General features: G+C 39.5%; 1 protein-coding gene across 4 annotated transcripts in view; it reads right to left on the reverse strand.

The window, feature by feature from the left end:
* The window catches only part of LOC5571305 (forkhead box protein K1), an 85,406-nt gene that overhangs the window by 19,569 nt on the left and 44,896 nt on the right, over window positions 1-20,941 (reverse strand). For 2 of the 4 annotated variants that reach the window (XM_021840854.1, XM_021840839.1), the window contains one exon: window positions 393-1,382. In XM_021840854.1, the coding sequence (XP_021696546.1) occupies window positions 393-1,294 (902 nt within the window). In that variant the 5' untranslated portion in view covers window positions 1,295-1,382. Of the gene's footprint in view, window positions 1-392; window positions 1,383-7,010; window positions 7,369-20,941 lie in introns of those variants that run through there. The other 2 variants (XM_021840846.1, XM_001653570.2) reach the window with 2 other exon arrangements.

Here is a 20,941-nt window from a genome sequence, read left to right on the forward strand (position 1 = left end):
TTGTTTACTTGTCAGGTTTTAAAGACACAGAGTTACAAATATGTTGGAGGACTTAAGATAAATCTGTGAACAAAACTTGACGGTATTTTTGAGAATTGTTGTACTTTGCTTATCAATTACCAGAAGAAAGCATTTATGAAAACTAAATTTATAAGAAATAGATATGAGTTTGAACAGTTTCGAAAATAACGAAAAAAGCCACATGTATCTGTCTGTCAGAAAAAGGAGAAGGATACCGAGGGGGATACATCATGCACTTATTAGCACAAGTAATTTTTCTAGATTTTCAAGAAAATTGTTCCTACTCAAAAATTGTGAAAACCCACCAAGTCATAGCATTTTTTAGTAAAGCAATATCATCCCGAGTACTTAGAGACTAAAGTCATACTTACACCTTTGGCAACTTGTACGGCTCGGCGCATTTCCGGTGGAACACATTGTCGATGAAGACGCCGTTCTTGCTCAGGCAGAACAGATTGAACTCGTCGTTTATGTCGTGCTGGATGATGAAATGCTTCCGCGAGACGAAACTGTTCTTGCCCACGTGGAAGTCCACCTGCGACTTGGACGAGTTCCGGCCCACCTCGATGATGTCCTCGCTGATCAGCAGCATATTGTCCTTGCTGATGAGCCGGCCGATGAAGTTGTGGAAATTGGCCGTATTTGGTGAGCTGTTGTTTCCGGTTGCGGCCGTGACCGTGGGGCCTGCCGCCGGCGTCGTTCCCGCCGCTGTTGCACTACTCATTTTGGTTGCAGCAGCACCGTTGCTCAGTTTCGGGTTTGCCGTCGTAGCCATCGTTCCGGCTGCCGTGGATCCCGTTACGGATTGCTGCAGGGGCGGGGAGGGAGAAGAACCTGGGGATGACCGCTGCGAGGACAGTCGATTGTTACCATTCTTCGTTTGCTGCGGCTGGTAAACGGTGGAGATAATACTTTGCTCTTGTTGGTCGATCACTTCCGCATCGACTGCACCGGTTGCTGTTGGCTTAATAACTACTTTCACCTCAGTATCTGCCATCTCTGTGCTCGAAACATAATCCGCGGGGGTGGCCAAATTCTTCACAGCTGCTGGTGCTGTTGTACCATTGTTCTCACTGGTCGAAGCTGTCGTTCCTTTGGCCACAATGTACTGGACTTTGTTCTGAAAGACTTTGACCACTTTGTTGGCGCTGGTTGCTCCTACCACGGTTCCGCCACCGGTGGTGCTTCCGACTGTCGCTGACTGGTGTTCCTTGAGGGCGTCCTGCTTGACGAGGGGCTGCGGCATATGAAACTTCGTGGTGCCACTGGACATTACTCACTGGTGGTTCGATTGGTGGTTTGCTTTGGTTGTTTGCTTAATGGCTTCCAATGAAATTGTGAAGGATTCAAACTAACATATCCTGGAAAAGAGAAGAGAGAAAAAGTTGATATTTAGTGAATGATTGCACTGACGACTTAATAATATGGGATAAGTTTAAACCGCCTGTCTGTCTGTCTACAAGAATAGATCGTAGTTCTACGATTCGTAGAAATGATTATAATTCAAATAAAAAGAATTTTCATAATGAAGTACACAAAAAATATACCAGGGAACTGGTCAGGATAATTTTTTAAGAATTTTTTGTTGAAGAAGTGAGTTGTTAAGAATTGTGTTTCAAAAATCTAGGAACCCTATGAAGAGTTTTCTGTTTTTTTTTAAGCCCGATGCCAAACCCCTTTTTCAAACCGAAGCGCCAAGTTCCTTTTCACATCACTTTTTTTTTTTTTTTAAATAAGGACACCGACACTTTAATGCTTCCAGTGGACGATTTGCCCTTTGAAGGAAGCACCACACTAGACAACGGACTAGCATTCAACGCCCAGTGGAACAGTCGAAATACATTTCTGACGAAAAGTTTTCCGGACTGAAGTGGGAATCGAACCCACACCCCTTGACTTGATGCGGCTAAATGCTTGGTAACACTAACCGCACGGCCACGAAGCCCACTTGGAAAAGATTGATACGGAGCTGGACAAACTTAAATAACTGGGAATCATCACGCCATTGGACTTGTCCCAATGGACGGCTCCAATCGTCGTAGCGAAGAAGCCAATAGGAAAAGTACGAATCTGTGCTGACTACTCAACCGGACTGCATGCTGTTCTGGAGCCCAACCACTACCTGCTACCGGTTCCTGATGACATATTCACCAAACTCATTGGGTGCCGATATTTCAGCGTCATCGACATGAGTGATGCTTTCCTGCAGGTGGAAGTGGACGACGACTCAAAGCAGCTGCACACCATCAACACTCATTGAGGTCTATTCCGTTTCAACCGGCTCGAACCAGGTGTAAAGTCCGCTCCAGGAGCCTTCCAGCAGTTGATAAACAACATGGTTGCCGATCTCGAAGGAATGGACAAGTTTCTGGACGACATCTTCGTTTACAGCGAAACGGAAGAGGAGCACTACAAGATTCTCAACGCACGATTCCAACGCCTTCAAGCTTACGGATTCGTATTGAGAGAAGAAAAGTGCAACATGGTGCAGTCAGAGGTCAAGTCTGGCGCACATCGTAGATGAGAACGGTCTCCATCCAGATCCAAAGTGGAAGCCATTGTCAAGATGCCACCACCCAAAGATGTCACAACTCTACATTCATTCCTTGGTGCGGTCAATTTTTATGCGAAGTTTGTCCCGGAGATGCACTGAGACAGCCACTCGACACGCTGCTCAAGAAGGATGCCAAATTCGCTTGGAACAGCGTAGTGCCAGAAATCGTTCAAGCGTTTCAAAGAGGTACTCCAGTCCTACATTGGAGATCATCGTTGCTGCCGACGCCTCGCAGTCTGGATTCGGTACCTGCCTACTACACAGGTTCCGCGATCAAAGCCGTCACACACGCTTCCCGCTCACTCACCCTCGCGGAGGCAAATTATGAACAGATCGAGAAGAAAAGTCTTGCGCTGGTGTTTGCCATAACTAAATTTCATTGCATGCTGCTTAGGTGCCCTCCAGACGGATCATCAATCACTCCTGTGGATATTCGGACAGAAGAAGGGGATTTCGGTTCATACGGCCAACCGGCTTCAACGTTGGGTGCTGACACTTCTGTGCTACAACTTCGACATGGAGTACGTGTCCACCGCGCAGTTTGGATACACCGACGTCCACTGTCCCGCCTCATCGACAGTTACGTTGAACCAGAGGAGGATTTCAACATCGCCTTGATTCAGCTGGCAGATGACATCGAGATTCTATTCCAGGAAGCCCTCAGTTCGTTGCCAGTAACAATGAAGGCGGTGCGCGACGCTATCAGTGTCCAGTGTCCAATTCTCCAACAAGTCATCCAGTACAATCAGCGTGGATGGCCCTCCAAACTAGATGACATCGCTAACCCTAAAGTTCGCCCGTTCTTCGCCTATCGTGACGCACTATCGGTAGAAAAGGGCTGCGTCGTGCTATCCAACCGTTTGGTGTGCCCGGACAGATTTCGTCAGCGGATTCTCAAACAACTCCACCGAGAACATCCGGGAACGGCGTACGTAGCCACGTGTATTGGCTAAGGATCGACGATAACATTGCTGATTTCGTGAAGAAATGTGAAAGCTGTGCGATACATTCGAAGACACCGTCCAAGGTTTCTCTACAATCGTGGCCGCTCGCTCAATCTTCCTAAGAGCGTATTCACTTCGATTTCGCTGGTCCAATCAATGGTCTGGACTTCCTCATAGTGGTAGACGCCTTCAAAAAATTGTTCGATCCTCGACAACATCAGCAGTAACTGAGTTCATCGACGAGCTGTTTGCCTGCTTTAGTGTTCTCAACTTCATTGTTTTCGACAACGGAACGCAGTTAACATAGGAACAGTTTACGGCTTTGTGCAGGAAGAACGGAATTCAACATTTCCGAACATCGCCGTACCACTCGCAGTCCAATGGCCAGGCGGAGAGACTTGTGGACTCCTTCGAGAGGTCGTTGCGCAAAATTAACCAGGGGAAAGCATCCCAGAAGTACTCCAGACGTTCCTGCAGGTCTACCGAACCACTCCCAGTCGTGTTCTGTATGGCAGGACTCCATCACAGCTAATGCTTGGTCGCAACATGCAGACAGTGATCGATCTCCTGCATTAGGACCAATCCAGAGCAGAGAGGCCATCAACCAACGCCAAGACGAACAGTTCCGAAAAGGCGACATGGTCTACGCCAAGGTCTACCACAGCAACACCAAGTGGCAGTGGGCTTCAGGCGTAATCATCGAGGTCAACCACAACGTGTTACTGATCGATTGGCATGGACGGAAGAAGCTCCAACAAGCTCAAGCATCGTTCCAGTGAAGCAACAACCGGAGCAGCGCATTCAACACAACTGGGTATCCTTGTGGATATGTTTGGACTCGAATCTCCAAGACCAGCTGTACAGTACAGCGCGCCGCTCAACAATTGAAGCCGAACAAAAACCACTTCCTGTTCCCATCTAAACACGAAACAAAGTACAAGTGGTGCCAGAAGTTCCGAGAAGTCGAAGCAAGTCCCAACCAACTCGAAGATGTGCCCAATCGTGGCCGCATCCAGACTAATCAACCAGGCACGAAGAAGAAGACCAGCAGATCCCGTTCCAGAACCACCATCAACCCGGTCACAGAGAGTGCTACGGATGCCGTGCAACTTTGAGCCGTATATGGAAATAAGAAGGGAGGAATGTTATCTACTAGCAAAGCAGTCGATGGCTACCACAAGCTGTGACCCTAGAAACTAGTTAGCATTAACCAGCAACCAGATTATTCATAAGTAATCAACAACTGTGAAGAATATTCAGTTTGTACCCAACCATCTAGAATGAAGATCAATAAGGGTACAACAGACTTTGAGATAGATATGCGAAGAATAGATACAGAAGGCCATAGCCTTCTAGGTATGGATCGGTTGGTCTAGGCAATTAGACGAGATCTGCCAGAAGGCATTGTAATGATAACGGTAAGTGATAATCAACGAACAGTTGGCACCCGACTCCCAACCATTTTTACGCGAGTGCAAAGCAATGAGGAATGAGCATACATTAATCAACACAAGACTGGATATTGAGTAGCTAGATTAAAATTTGTACAGAGATATTGGGATTCATCTATATGCCGGTGCTACACTAAGAAGCCCAACTAATAACTGGATGAAGGATAAGGGATAAGGGTACGATAACTGCATTGGAAATGTGTCACAACAAGTTAAATGTCAATCGTAGAAGGTGTTTTCCCCGAACAGCCAAGCAGAATTATTTCATCATGGCAATTCTATCCAAGGTTAGCATCGGTTCCATGAATTCTGCGTTGAAGTAGCTAGATCCAACAACGAAGGCTTTGCCGAATCATCGGTAGATTCTTCAGGACGCCGGTAAAACAGAACAGTTTTGGCAGATCTCACATTGGGAAACTCTCCACCATAGTCTACGTCAACCAGTGCTGTTAAATGTCAAATTTTTGGAAAAATTAGAATGCTCATAGCACCCTCCTATGCGAAATATCACATCAGCACATAATACCAACCGATAGTAGTCCGGAAAACGTCACCGGAAAAATGCTTTTCCGATGACTTTTTCCACGGGGATCGATGATATTAGCAACATTCAAATCTCAAAGTCACGTGAAATTCATGACATTTAACAGCTCTGACGTCAACTATCAGACTCTGAACGAGTAGTCTTAGCTATAAGCTATAGTTATAAGCTAGTAGAAGATAGTAAGCGGAAGCTGGAACTGAGCTTTGACCTAGTTAGAGAGCACTTAGTTGAAAGCCAGCTTGGTCTAGCTCAATAACGCCAAGTTACTGACGTGATGGTGTACATGAACACTGAATCTAGCGACCAACCTTTCTCTAACTTCTTTATCGATGTATGTATTTTGGTATGGACCTGGTTAACAAGCCTGAATTTGAACCAATGATAGATTTGGCAGGACTCCTGCTCAATTTAAGTTCTGAGATAAAGAGTTGTTCCGATTTTGATGTTTTTTGTCTGGTTTTTCTGCAGGCTCGTTAAAGAAGTTTGCGGAAGGCTCGGCTGTATTGTTGTTAAGCTTGTTTATGCCGATCATACTAGTATTCCTGATCCGCTTTATTGTGTTTTGTGTAACACCAAACTAGAAAACAAACTTTGTAAATCTACGTAAAATCCCTTACAAATGTTTATGACAATTACACCCGGAAACAGCTTTATAAACATTGCTCTGCTATTCTCCAACACAATAATCAATACTTATAAAGGAAACGCCGAAGTCAAAACACAATCCTATCAAAACTATCTGACACAGTTTCTGCAGCAAACACACTATTTTGCGTTGCAATCCGGACTAATCCAGCTCATGGTTGCACTGATACGAGAACGCACCGCAGAAAACAAGAGGTGAACACTTATTACGCAATCACTACCTTGTTTACAACCCGAACCCAGCGTTTAGATGAAACCAAAACAAAGTCCCTTGTTGAGGGCCCCCTATCGCAGCCGTATCAACACTATTCGTTGCACATTACCCGACCTACCGGGCAGTGTTGTTTTCGTCGTCATCGTCAATTTGCGCCCTTCTTTACGCTCTTCGTTTTGCATTAATAATGTCTACTTTACACTGCACACATCTACGAGTACACGTATTCTTATAAGCAAACGAGCATACCGAATAGCTGCTTATTCACACACCAATACGACCTCCTACCCGCAGCACGAACGACCAGAAAGACAGAGATAAGATAGATTGTGACATCGTCAACAAAAACAACAACAATGATGTTTATCAGGTTTTCTTCGGCAGCAAAAAGCAGTAGGCTTCCACTTTCACAAACTCACGCGAAAAATAAATGCCCGCTTACTTTGTATTGGTAGGTACGAGCTCGATGCGTAGCTTGCTGGGATCGATGATTCTTTGCACAGTTTACGCTTCGTGTATGTTCTCGCTTCGCCAATGCAGAGGAACGGTTTTAATAAAATAAACATTGCCTATAGACGGAGATTTGCTCGCATTGTGGTGAAATTCATCCATGTCGAGCAAATGCGAAGATACTCACTTGTTAGCTATTAGATTGTCAACGAATTTAGTTTTTTCGCACTTTTCCACCAGATAGAGACTATTCTGGAACCAGTTTGCAATGTAACACTTATACGACACCGTACGTACCCCTTGGGATTCAAGTACACACTGTTCCGACACGTTGACGACTGATGGCTTGAAAAGTGTAATTAAAGTTGTGTAAACCTCTTTTTAATTACCGTCTCTCATCAGAAAGCAACAACGCTCCGGTGAGGTGATACAACAAACAATAAAAAAAAACGGAATAAGGTCTTCGGTTTAAGAGTTCTGTAATTACAGCGTTCTGCTACCGATGGCTACTTGCACTACTGACAGCAGTTGTAATAGTTATGTCGTCGTTTGTACCACAGCCCAACTAAAACCAGAGAGCTTTGGTCATAAAATGTTGAATGACACAAACGAGAGAAGAGCGAAACATTTCTCTTCTCTCTACATTATCGACTTTTCTCTCTCTCCCTTCGCATGATTATGCGTATTTGTAGCGGAGCACTTCGGGAGCCGAACGAGATTCTTGTTAAAAGTGTGGTTATGTTTACGTTTGGCTGTCGTCTTCCCTTCCTTTTTACCTTTTCCTTAATTCTCATTAAAATCCTCGTCGCAACCCTATTAGAAGAAAAATGTTGTTGTTTTCGCTGCCACTATACTGATGGATGCACCGACTCATCGCCGTTGCCCAAGAAATTGGGAAAACGTGTTTTCGTGTGTGAGTGTGTGCGGGCAGGCTGGAGCAATAATAACAAAACGACGAGTCCGATGTATGGTGGATGGAATCTTGCTCTCACACTCGCTCGCCAAGTGCAATTTATATTGAGTTGATTTTTCTTCAAAGCAAAAGTGATTGTTTACACTTAACTTGTTCTCGCAGCGTAAACATGCGGTCTCGGCTGGGGTGTTTTAGTGGTCCGGACTTGCAGTGGAGGTTTGTGAGAAATTTTAGACTTTCGTCAGTAAGAATATTAAATGTGTTAAAATTTAGCCTTTTTGAATTGTAATCAACACTCTATAAGGCGATATTAAATGGACCCATCGAGTTAAGGCTCAAGAATCCAAGAGAGTGCTTCGTAAAGCCCAAGCAGGACAGTTCAGTTTTGCGTCGTCCGATAAATTTGGCTCACGGTTTCGCGCATGTTTTCGTCGCCGGAGATTTTTTTTTTCCTGTTTTCAAGCGTCTTGCTGGGTAGTGCTTCGTGAAGCCCAAGCAGGACAGTTCGGTTTTGCGTCGTCCGATAGATTTGGCTCACGGTTTCGCGCGTGTTTTCGGCTCCTAAGATTTTTTTTCTGTTTTGGAGCGTCTTGCTGGGTAGGTATTTGGAAGGCACAAGCAAGACGGTTTGTTTTCGGGACGCCAAGAAGTTTTGCTGTCAGTATCAGTTTTGTGTTCAGTCGAGGATGGATTACCAACTGGTGAGTTCGTTTCATTCTTGTGATAACACATATTTTCTTGAAAGCGTAACTTTTAAGTAATTTTAAAACAAACTTTGTATGGTTCGTCACTATAAGTGTCGGCATTATGTTTTTTCTTATACAATTTCAATATACATATATTTGTCTCTTTTATACGTTATTAAAAATTATCTTTTGAATTGTTCGACATTGTGAATGTTGACGTATTTTTTAAAACTTGTACCATATCGAGACAAAATGCACAGTAATACTCATATGTAATTTTCAAACAAACTATGTATAGTTCGTCACTACAAGTGTCGGCATTATTCCTGTTTCATATAATTTAAAATATATACATGTAATTTTCAGTTTTCGTCATTAATAAAAACATCTTTTGAATAGAGTAGTGTTTGATCCTTCGACCTTGACACTTGCTCCTGCTGGGGCGGGTGATGAGGGCAGGATCAAACATGTCGCGCGTCGGTAGTGAAGCGGTGAAAAAGTGATCGGTTCGTAAGTAGTGTTTGATCCTTCGACCTTGACGCTTGCTCCTGCGGGGGCGGGCGATGGGGGCAGGATCAAACTTGTCGCGCGTCGTTCGCTCAGAGAAATGAAAAAGCGCCGCGGATCGCTAGTAGTGTTTGATCTATTGATCGCGTCGCTTGCTCTTGCGTGGGCGGGTGACGAACACTTGTTCGGCGTTTAATGCGATTATCGAATTATTTCGCGAATCCGGTTAGGCGTGATTATATCATGGCTCGCATCACCAAACATTGGTGACTCCCAGATCTTTACCTTATCCTACTAACCCAATATCCTCTCCATGACAACCGTGGAGATGCAGAGGTGATCTCGGTCTCTAGTAACAACGGTAGTCACACTAACATTCCTTCCCTTCCCCGATGATTGTAAGGACGTGGCCGGCGCCGTTATTGACTTTTAAATTTGAGCTCTCGATTTGTGCACATTGAAGAATGGTAAGCTAATCCCAAGCCCCATTCATTAATTCCCTGTGCAACTTCGATTGTTCTGGTCAATCACGGAGTAGCAACTACGAATTGTACGGTCATCTATGCTTATGCTTATGCTTATGTAATCAACACTCTATAAGGCGATATTAAATGGACCCATCGAGTTAAGGCTCAAGAATCCATCATTTAATGAACAGCAATCATCAAATGTTGAAAACCAGTTTTTTTGTTAAAATTTTAAGAGGAAAATAACCATTATCGTTTCCCCTTTTTTAAAATTTTTTCTTTTGCTCAAAATCGACGCAATGTTTATGATCTACTATTGCTTTGCTCTTGTTATCTGTAATACAATGATGCGGAAATCTTAAAAATTGAACAACAAATAACTGATGTTCAACTTTTGATGATTGCTGGGATTCTTGAGCCTTAAGATATCCTCATAAAAATCTATTATTGAATTACAGACAGCAAGAGCAATGCAATGATAATTCATAAACATTGCTTCGATTGCACCGGTATTGTTTTGAAGTTGCAAATACATCAGTTTGGAAATTCCTATAAAAACTCAATACATTTAGTTTGTTTGTCGTTGCTATGTTCAACTACAACGTATATTGATTTCCGAATTTCAACTCGACTAACAGAAACACCGGACGGAGCCGTGAGTAACAAAAATAAATGGAGAACAGTTCTTGTGCGAAATTTGGTGGGAAATATTGTCCAAACCCGAATACTGATGATGTTCCACATTAGTTTGTCGACCCGTCAGCTGTGGGAATCCGAATCTCTTGCTTTTCAACATGTTTAGTGATTGGGAAACAGTTCGACGTATCTAGTGATTGAAATTTCATTGTTTGGTTCTGCTTATAGGGCGTTTTACTATGAGCATATGCACGGTGTATGTGCTAGCATGAAAAATGTTTACAGTTGAGTCGCTTTGCAAACGTAGGGTGTATGTAGCCAAATTAAAAACACTGAGTAAAGCGCACATAGGACATAATTGAAATTTATTTAAACAAAAAATCAAAAAAATGGTTTCAGGAATACTTTTTCACACTCAATATGTAGATTATGCATTTGTCGAGTTCATACAAAGCAAATCTAGATATGTTTATTTTTGCATATACGTCGGATTGAAAAATTATGCTTGAACTGGATTGATTTTACGCAAAAAACGACAACGTCCGGACGTACGAGCCAACAAAACTTAGGAGATTTTTTTAGATTGTCTATCTTGCACTTGGATGTAAAATATAAATATATTACAAAAAGGTTAAATTTGGATAACTTGATGTAAGTTATGTATGAATTACAGTATGGCCAATAAAAATGCGAAAATAGTTTGAACGTAAATTCAGCATACACAAGCGTTATTTTCATTGTTTTAGTGAGTAAATCTAACTTTGATCACTGTAATATATTCTGACATAATTTCTTTATATTGGACAGTGTTAGTTATATTTGTATTACTAACCTAAACAATATACTAAAGCAAAAGTTTTGTTCTCTACATGTCAGAAAACGCGATTGCTCGTCGGATGCTCTGGTAATAAACTTTCCACCTTCAAGAATCACATTTAATTGTTGAAAATTTTAATTTAGTTGGAATCAGAGGATGGAGGAGGTCTTAGAGAACGCGTTTGTCATAGTCACAATAAAATATTTTGCAGGGTCATGGTTTTGGGAGCATTTGCGTCTTGTGGGTTTGATGTGAATTTATTTTTTGTCAATGTTCAATAAAAAATAAATGCAGACGTTTAAAAGAGTTAGTTGAGGAAGAAGTCTTTTCCTTTGGTTAGAAACAACTCAGAGCATTACTAGCTCATAGGTTTTGAGAAAAACAAAACCGCCTATTACACTTTTATGCAGGTTCACCCAAGGCTCTCTATAATGAGCTGTTTATTCTAAAATATGTCTCTAGTGCAAAAAGTCTCTATGTCTCTAGTGTAAAAAGTCTCTAGTGCAACCGCTGTGAATCTATTCAATCATTTGATATGGGCGAATTTTCAAAACAAGGCCTGTGAAGAATCTCACCCCATCGTTGATGTTTTAAAAGCTTTCATCGGAAAGATATGATGAGATTTAAAGGTAAGCTTTCGTTTTCTCTATAGTAAAGTGAAAGTAACAGATTAAAATCATATCCAAAGCGAAAAAAAAGAGTCCAAACAAATACGTAATGTATAATATTTTTGTCTCGTTTTCACTTTCCATATACAAACTACAGGGTGGCCACTAAAAATCCATTTTGTAATTCCCGCTTTTTCTCGGTTTTCCGTTTTAATTTTCCAAATTTTCCCGGTTTTTAATTGAGCGGCCCAAACGCAAAGGGGTGACATTTTGGTCGATTTTTCGTTGTATGTATTAAAAAACTACTGTTTTCAAGCGTTACAACGGTATTTTGAGGTGATTTTTCGGTTCAAAAGAAAAAATAATATAATTCGTACTGTTGTTCTACGCCTACTTGTCCCATGTTTCATTTAAACCATATGGACGGTGGTACAAATATGCGCAGAACGGCAGCGTAGAAGAATGAAAAATTACCGAAAAAAAAAATAAGAAGTCGATACTCTTAAACTAGGTTTTTGTCACTTACACCTTTTTGCTCCTAACCTCTTCAATTGGGTCCTAAAATGTTTAATGAATTCTTGTTTTTATTTAACAATACGAAAGAGCATGTTCTTGCAACTACTTTAGCATTTTTTCTAGCTCAAATAACGGTTATAACATTTTTAAACTTCAATTTTAAAAATGGTTCCAAATATGAACCTTGACACTTGTGATCATGTTTGACATTCACTTTTTCGACAAAAATGCCACAGGGCATATAGTTTTTGACACTGGGGTTGTTCCTATCTGACATTTCGGAAGGGACACGGAAAACAAAATATACCCAAAATTTGAGTTTAAACCAAGGAGTGTGACAAAATCTCAAAAATCATAAAAAAATGCTTTTTGGACTTAAACCAATGATGATCATTTAAAAATTGAGTAAACATGTGTTTCTGCCCTAAAATTAAGCGTTTGATACTAAAATTGGGACAGGGCTTTAGGACCCTATTATGCTAATAGGGCCGGTTTCTATTCTTGGCCCTTTCGATTCACTTCGACAGGGGTTTGTTTTAAAAGCTAGCAGGGTTATATTAGTCAACAATATGCTCCTTTTGTGTACTACGATTGAAATAATGTCGTTTCCTAATCTTTTGCAGATAAGGACGAAACAAAGCCACTCATGTTAAAGTACATATGTATCTCATCTTACTTTCTATCGAATAATCGACATAGAAATAAATAACTGAAGACACATTAGAAACTTTTATAAATAAAGGATTTTTTTTCGGATTTATTGATTTGTTTTTCAGTAACTGAAGAAAATTTTAAATCCAATATGTTCCAGAGCTTGATTCTTCTTCAAGAAGTTGAAACTCTAATTCAAAACTTTGAGCCAAATAAGTTAAAGTAACATTCAAGCCCTGATAATAAGAGAAAAAAATCATAAAATATTTACAAACATTGCGAATCAATGACAAAAGTATCTGAGAAGTATTCTCTTCAGTGTACAAAAATATTCTGAGTGTACAAAAATAGACTATTTCTAAATTAAATTAAATCATTGATCAATAAATAAAATTATGTTTGAAATATTTGTCCAAAATTAAAAATGCTTAATGGCAATATCAAGAGCCATAACAACTCACTACAACTTATTTTTGGTAGTTTATAGATTTAGAGCAGGCATGTCCAACCTTTTTGGCTCTTTTTCGACATAAATGGTTGGTGCATTGGCAAGAATCCGATATGAAAAAATTAGTCTCAAATGAAAGCTTGGTAGTATATTTGTCTAATCCATGCTACAAATTTTGAATTTATGTCAACTTCTTTCCTACCGATGCAATTAAGTACAAAAATGATGCTAATGGACTAATTTTTTCCTTTGCTTGCATCACTAGCGAAGAGTTTGATATAAATATAAAACTTTCAGCATGGATTAGACAGATATACTACCAAGCTTTCAATTGAGACTAATTCTGTTCATTTCGGTCTGTTCTTGCGAAAGCACCAACAATTAATGTCGAAAAAGAGCCAAAAAGGTTCGTTCAACATTGTTTTCCCGTTGACCATCTCAAATTCCCGGTTTTCCCGCCTTTTTCCCGATGGATTCAAATTCCTGTCTTTTTCCCGCTTTTCCCGTTTTTCCCGGTTCGGTGGCCACCCTGAAACTACTATAAAAATTCTTTTTAACTTATCTCGTTTATTTGTCAGGCTCGGATGCCGATCCATAAAACATGATATGAAGATTTTCCCATTTTTATGAGGCATACCGTAGTTGAAATTTTAAAACATTTTTAGCTTTTAGCGGAAAGAAAACATACTCGAACTTTCCTATGAAGCTTATAAAAAATTGTCATAGAGCCAAAACAGTATCTTTCCAGGAATTCATCAAAAATTTTGCCAAGAATCACGCCAAGAACCAAAATTCTAACCAAGAATACCTAAAAGACCTTGTCACATATTTATCTATCAAAAATTTCGCCATTAGTTCAATGAGGATCTCACAAGATGTTCGTTGAAAATGGCTGGAATAATTCATCGTAAATCTGTAGAAATTTAATACAAATCTCCTCCCGGATTTTATTAGGATGTTGTAACAGATCAAGGACTGATCAAGTGATAATCCAAACAATGCTTCAGCTTCACTGACAATCAATATCAGCATCTTCAGGAATTTGTCAAACATAAATTCATCACGAATCTGTACAGTACTTCAGAAGCAAACCACTTACATCTCCTATGAAATTTGCAAAAAATCTTTTCAGTTCAGTTTTTTACCAACTTCTAGGGCTTTACTTAAAATATCCAGAAAATTAGCCAAGGATCTTTTAAAGAATTCACAAAAAAACTTATTAGCAATCCACAATGTGCCATGAAATAATTTGTAGTAACACCTTCTAGAGTTTCCTTCATAGCTTTCGTTCAACTGTGGATAGCTAAGCCGATTCCGGAACCTGCAAAAGAACATCAATCTAAATATTGCAATCCCATGACTGCCATCCATATCATACAATCTTCAAATTTTCTCGCCGGGAGTATAAAAAGATGCAAATCGAATAATTATATGGAGTAGCTCTGCAAATGACGCCCCAGGAACTGGTTCCAGGGAGCCCGGAACCGGCCAGAATAGTTCCAAATGAAGTGAAAGAGTCGGAATATATCAATGGTTTGTGACCCAGTTACAAACACTGTAGTTTTGATAATCTACGCAAAATAATTGTAGAAATGTCTCAAATGTTCTTTGGACAGAACCCACGGAACCTCCGTATAAATCCGACCTTAGAACTTAGGTTCACAGTACAGGTCTTCTTCTTCTTCTTCTTCTTCTTGGCATTAACGTCCTCACTGGGACAAAGCCTGCTTCTCAGCTTAGTGTTCTTATGAGCACTTCGACAGTTATTAACTGAGAGCTTTCTTTGCCAAACTTGCCATTTTCACATTCGTATATCGTGTGGCAGATACGATTATACTCTATGCCCAGGGAAGTCAAGGAAATTTCCATTACGAAAAGATCCTGGACCGATCCTGGAATCGAACCCAGACACGTTCAGCATGGCTTTGCTTTGTAGCCGCGGACTCTAACCATTCGGCCAAGGAAGGCCCACAGTTCAGGTCATGAAACTTTAATAGTGTAGTGTCGTTGCGTCAAAATTTCATTGAAATCGACTAAAAATTGTTGAAATTAGAGCCGAAATTTCAAAAGAACTGGTGAGAAAAATAGATCAGGGACGCGAAGGTTAAGATAAAATCAAACTGAAAAATTGAAAAGGGCGTAACTTCAAATTTCGAATTATCTTCTAAACTCAAATAGGGTTTTGCTAGTATGGGTCTGTACTTTAGGGATGTTCAGGACAAAGTTTTGTTTACATACGATGACCTCGAAAATTATGCACTGTGGTATGATTTATGAGATATTTGTACATTAAACATGTTTTTCAAATCTAACACATGTTCAAATTGGTTGTTGAAGTAGTAGCTTGTGCTCAGAACTCTCACACTCAGGCAAATGGGCTATCGATTAACATAATAACCCCTTATGAAAATTCGCCACAAGGAATCGGGTTGAAATTCATAAATTTGCCTTATGAAACAGAAATTTGAAAACAAAAATAGTTTTTGCGGCAACCTGGACTCGAACCAAGGACCTCGCGATCAATAGGCTCGTGCGTACACCCTGCGCCTATCGACGCCTTGGTGTGGAGTTATGCTAAAACTATACATAAAGCGTTCGTATTACGATAATCGTTCCATCTTTCATAAGGCAAAATGTATGAATTTCGATAGTCCAGTTCGCTGCGTGCAGCATTATATTACTAAATTTAAAAATCATGGAGAGACCCGACAATCTAAACACATTTTAAATAATTTCTTATCAATGGCAATTTTTGTATGAGTTGCCGTATATTCATTACCATCTAACACCAAATCATGTATTTCAAATTAAAGCCTACAATTCAATAAAACGTCGTGTCGATCAATCAAGTTAATCTGGGCTATCGCAAACTCGAAACTCAGCTCAAAACAAACGATAGGACTTTTATCAACACAACATGAAAGAAGCGGAGCATCGATGCAGAAGTATGCACACACAAATTGCTCGCAGGAATCAAACTCGCAAAGCTCCTATAAATAGCAATCGTGCAAATAAAATATGCAAACATCTTCCAAGCATCGTCGTCGTCTTCGCGCATCGTCCCGTCGTGGACTACGAAATGACATGGATTCATGAATTGTAAAGTTTAGTAGAGGATGGTTTGTACGCGAGTTGGAATGTCGATTTGCATCTGTTTTTATTTCTGTATTGTTATTATTTTCCCTTCTCGCGAGGTTTGCGAAAGAAGTTATGTGTGCTGCTGCTGCTGACTGAAGCCGGTTCGGTTTGGGCCAGCTCAGCAATCGAATGAGAAAAAAAAACCTTTGCAATGTGAAGCACCGCGAAAAGTTGTTGCTTGTTGATATAGCTACCCATAGGTAATGGTAAAGCAAAACAACGAAAATATTTCACCACCACAGGCGAGCGAACTAGTACCAAGACTGCCACCAACCCTCCTATCGAGCGAGTGAGCTCGAACGCGAAACGAAAACATAAAAATTCAAGAAAACCGGCCGCCACCGGTATATACCGAGAGTGAACCCGAGTAGGGTAGATGTACCGGTTTTCGCCATAGTATAACCCCGGAAAATAACAGTTTTGCGACACGAACACACATAATTCGTTAAGTGTTTATTGAATTACTTCACAACATTTTTAGAATCCTCAATAAATATCTGCAAAGAAATTATTTTCGTTGAAATTTTCGCTGCATTTCACCTCATTTTGCCATGATGTTCCTAAATTCGCCACCTCCCTTAAGGCACTAATGTAGATTGAACTTAGTAAGCATTTTTTACACGAAATAGCCAAGGAAACTGAAGTAGTTGTGTGTGGTATTCATAAGGGTTTCAAAAAATGTGTCAATGAAATGTGAATTTCATTATAAAAGATGTGTTATCCATGTTAAACAAATAATGGTGCTTGCAAATTTCATTCGTTTTTTTTCATTGTTATTGGTTTGTCAGTTAAGCCCTAATTGCAAAACTCTCTCTAGAAATATTTTTGCTTAGATTGAGTGAATACTGTGTACTACTGTGAATACTGTGAATAATATAGTGAACCTACCCTATATGTACCTTCGTTGACAACAACAACAGCAACACTAAAAAATAAATCTAGAAAACTTATTCATACAGACTCAAGTCAAAAAAGTATACAAACTTACTTTATCGATCCTACGTGTTAAGCAGGCGGAATTCTACACGTACCGCTCTGTACCAACTCAACTTTTCACTTTTAGAACGTTTAATTTCCGGATTTACAAAACGACGAAAGTAACATTTTCAACTTTCACAACCTAACCACTACTTTCGCCGCCCCGCTGTATGGAGAGACAAAGTGACTTAACCACGAATCAAAACAAAACACTACTTGAGCCGATTTTACACTGGTAGAAAAACGTCGAAAGTAACTGAATGAAACGGCTTATCATTTTCTTATAATTATTTTTGTGGGAAATAATATAAACTACCTAGTTTTTGAACGTGAGCTGAGTGAATGCAAAATTTGAGCGAAGTACACGGCAAAAAAATGTTAAAAAAGTGATTCATTTTAAAACAGTTTTAGAAGATAGATTGTGATTTTTCCTAATTAATTTTCTCAAAACCGTATAAAAGTTACTTACGTCGATTTGAAAAAGTAATCGAGAAATATCAACACCACAAATTACAAATTGACGTTGTGTGGTGTGGTGCGGCGGCGATATGACCCTAGTCACGTTTTTCATACTCTATCGCTACTGGTTTGTATTGAAGCTAGCTAGCGAACGAATAGGTGAGAGGAATAAGGCCGTGCCATGTGACGTGCGGCTCAAAGCAAAACGAACTGTGTTTGCAATGAGCGACAATAATATAAATAAAGCACATTCTACTGCCAATCTACTGTTCTGATTGTCTTATTTTTCGATTGTGAAGTTTTTTAATGTTAAGGATTTTTTCTTACTTACCCATACCCATTTATTCATCTTTTTAAAACCCAAGCTATGTTCTCAAATATCAGAAATGGTCTATTTTAGGTTGTAGGTCTAGTCGTTTCTATTTGAAAACATCATCATATGCATAAACCACCAAAGTTGTCAGTAATGCTATAAAACGTTTCACAACAGAAGAAACACTACACTACTGTTTAAGTACGAGAACATTATAACAGCGTTTCAAAATAGTGGTTATCATGCCCAATAATATGGGTGGCCTAGTGTAGATGTGGTTGTAAACCCTTAGAGGAAAACAATATGTACTCTGTCTCGAAAAACACCCTGAGTTCAGGTGTAAATTTTTCAAATTGGGTAATTTCCATATGCATTTTGATGAGTCTGAAAAGCGTGTGCAAGTTTCTTTGAGGAAAACAAAAACAAACTGTGTATGACGAGGGTATGCTAGTCTTCGTGCGTTCAAATGTCACTAAGCTCTATAGTACAACGTTCATTGGAAAGGTTTAAAATAGAACACTACAACAAGATTTAGGCAGCATGCTCAATAGAGTACCGTGCATCCCCGCTTATTGGAACGGTACCGCGTGCAAATCATCGGGTTTCATTTTTAAATTGAACTACTGGTTACCCTACAAACAACAGAATAGCCTGTTCCTGGTTACCTCATTGGCTGTTTTGATTTGTCCGTTTACAATGTTTCGTTTCGTTTTGCTCAGTTTCATGCACCAACTGACATTTGAACCATGTTTAATTTGAATGATTTGCAGATTACAGCGATTCAAATTACAAAATATTCAGATAAAGAGCGGCCTGCCTGTCAGTCACGCTCTGAAATGCTTCGCATAACGTTCCACAGAAGAATAATCAGAACAACAGTTTTTTTTAGAATAATACAACATTCTACTAAAAGAACTAGAACAACATAAGTTCAACATGCTCCATACATTTAAGGTGCAATAGCTTTGATTCCACCAAATTCATTAATTTACTAAAACTTTGAAGGCACATATATTGCGAAAAAGTATGATACAACCATGTCATTTCTATTGTAGCACAAATAGAAGGAAGTTTGAAACAGGAATAATTTCGACGTACGAAATTATTTCTACAAATCGTGAGTAGAGGCAACAAAATTTCAAATTCAAAGAATTTCTTCAAAATCTTGGGTAAATGTAACAAGCCGGTCATTGTGACAGCCATGTTTGGATTCCGACATGTTTCACCTCAAAGAATACATTTCGGAGATTTTACAGTTCATATTATATGAATAAATTGACGGTTCTGAGTCTTAGCTCTCTTCATATCAAACATCATGAAATTGTTAATCAAGTACAAATTAAAAAATAAAATGGTTTCAGAGGTTTTGGTTAACATGGTGAAGTGGCCTTTTTAAATTTTTCATTAGGCGACACAATCTTGTTGTAAGGAGTACTAACCAACAAGTTATGTCTAATCACATGGGCTGGAGGGAATAAGGGCTCTCAAATCGACCATGGATGTTTTTGAAGAATGTCCATGCTACCTGGGATTCGACCGCATTCACGGACCATAAACTACACTGAAAACATTCTACAAGCTCGATCAATGTGTTTCACGCGTGAATTTTCATTAATTGAAAAACACATCAATCGATGGTGTAAAACCAGTCGCTATCGGCAATCCGAATTCACATGTAAAACACATTAGTTTACATATTTTCTAAAAGTTGGCTGTAGAATTTATTAGCGCTTTCTTGATTTTCTGGTACCAGGCACCCATTACGGGCGCACGGTTTCCCAAAAAAATAACATGTCAATAAACATGTCACGCGTGGATGGCAAATGTAAGTCCTTTTCATGTTAGGCAAACTAGTTCTACTAGTGATTGATATCGCAATTGTAAAACACGTTGAAATTGTATGAAAAATCCTTTGCTATCAAACCAAATACAAACCTTACCAGAATTACAAGTTTTACACGTTATTTGACCTTGCCATTTGCCACGACAGATCCACGTTGAAAAGAATATGGATCGAACATGTGGATTATTTTCAGTGTACTATATGGTCTTATCAATATATCTGAATGTTGCACTGACATTTCGTCAGGCGAGAGATCTTTGAATGATTGTACACGAATCAAATGGAATTTGAAGTTGCTTCAACAAGAAAAAATCAAAACAAATTACCATGAAGCTTTGGCTGACATAAGAATTGTCATCCTTAATAAATTGAAGCAAGCATCTCGCAGAAAAGCGTTGGCAGATGTGAAGAAGTGGTCCTTCAGAAATAAGATGAAACCTTATAATCAGAGCGTAATCGAACAGACGAAAAAAAAAAATGCAAAGGCAACATTTTCTCGTCTGTGTAAAAAGAAAGAATTCGGAGATCAGAAACAATTATTCGAAAATTTGAAAAATTACAAGGTTTTTTAAAAGAATCAGTAGAGTTCATCAGTGTATGATAAAGCATAGGAAAAACTCAGCAGCATTCGGAAATCGAACATTTCGATGCGTAAGTGGAGAGTTGGAGAAGAAGAAATCTTGCATTCACCAGAAAAAAATCGACCTGTCTAGTGAGGTACAATGTAGCATGCCTGACATCGAAGCTTTGGACACTATTATCAGAGAAAGTAAGAATAATAAAGCGCCTGAGCTAGATAATATACCGTGACATGCTCTATTGCCGTGAGGTTAAAAAAGTTCAAGTTCAATCGATCAGATAAAAGTAACGCATGATTATTTTCAAGTCTTTTATGTTTTATATAGTAGACCGTTTTATATACTTTGCATAACAAATATGATTTGAACCATTTTGAAAATTTCAACCATAGTTACAGTTGATGTTGTTAAACATACCAGTGTTCCAAATCCCGTGCATCTGACCCCGACTGCTGAGTCACATTTTGAAACATCTCTCAATTGAACGAACGAAGCGCATCAAAAATAAAACTATTGTATCGAAGAACGTATTGAGGTTTGCATGATTGATTCGGGAAATA

This window comes from Aedes aegypti, chromosome 1 (assembly GCF_002204515.2).
Source record: "Aedes aegypti strain LVP_AGWG chromosome 1, AaegL5.0 Primary Assembly, whole genome shotgun sequence".
Classification (NCBI taxonomy): Eukaryota; Metazoa; Arthropoda; class Insecta; order Diptera; family Culicidae; genus Aedes; species Aedes aegypti.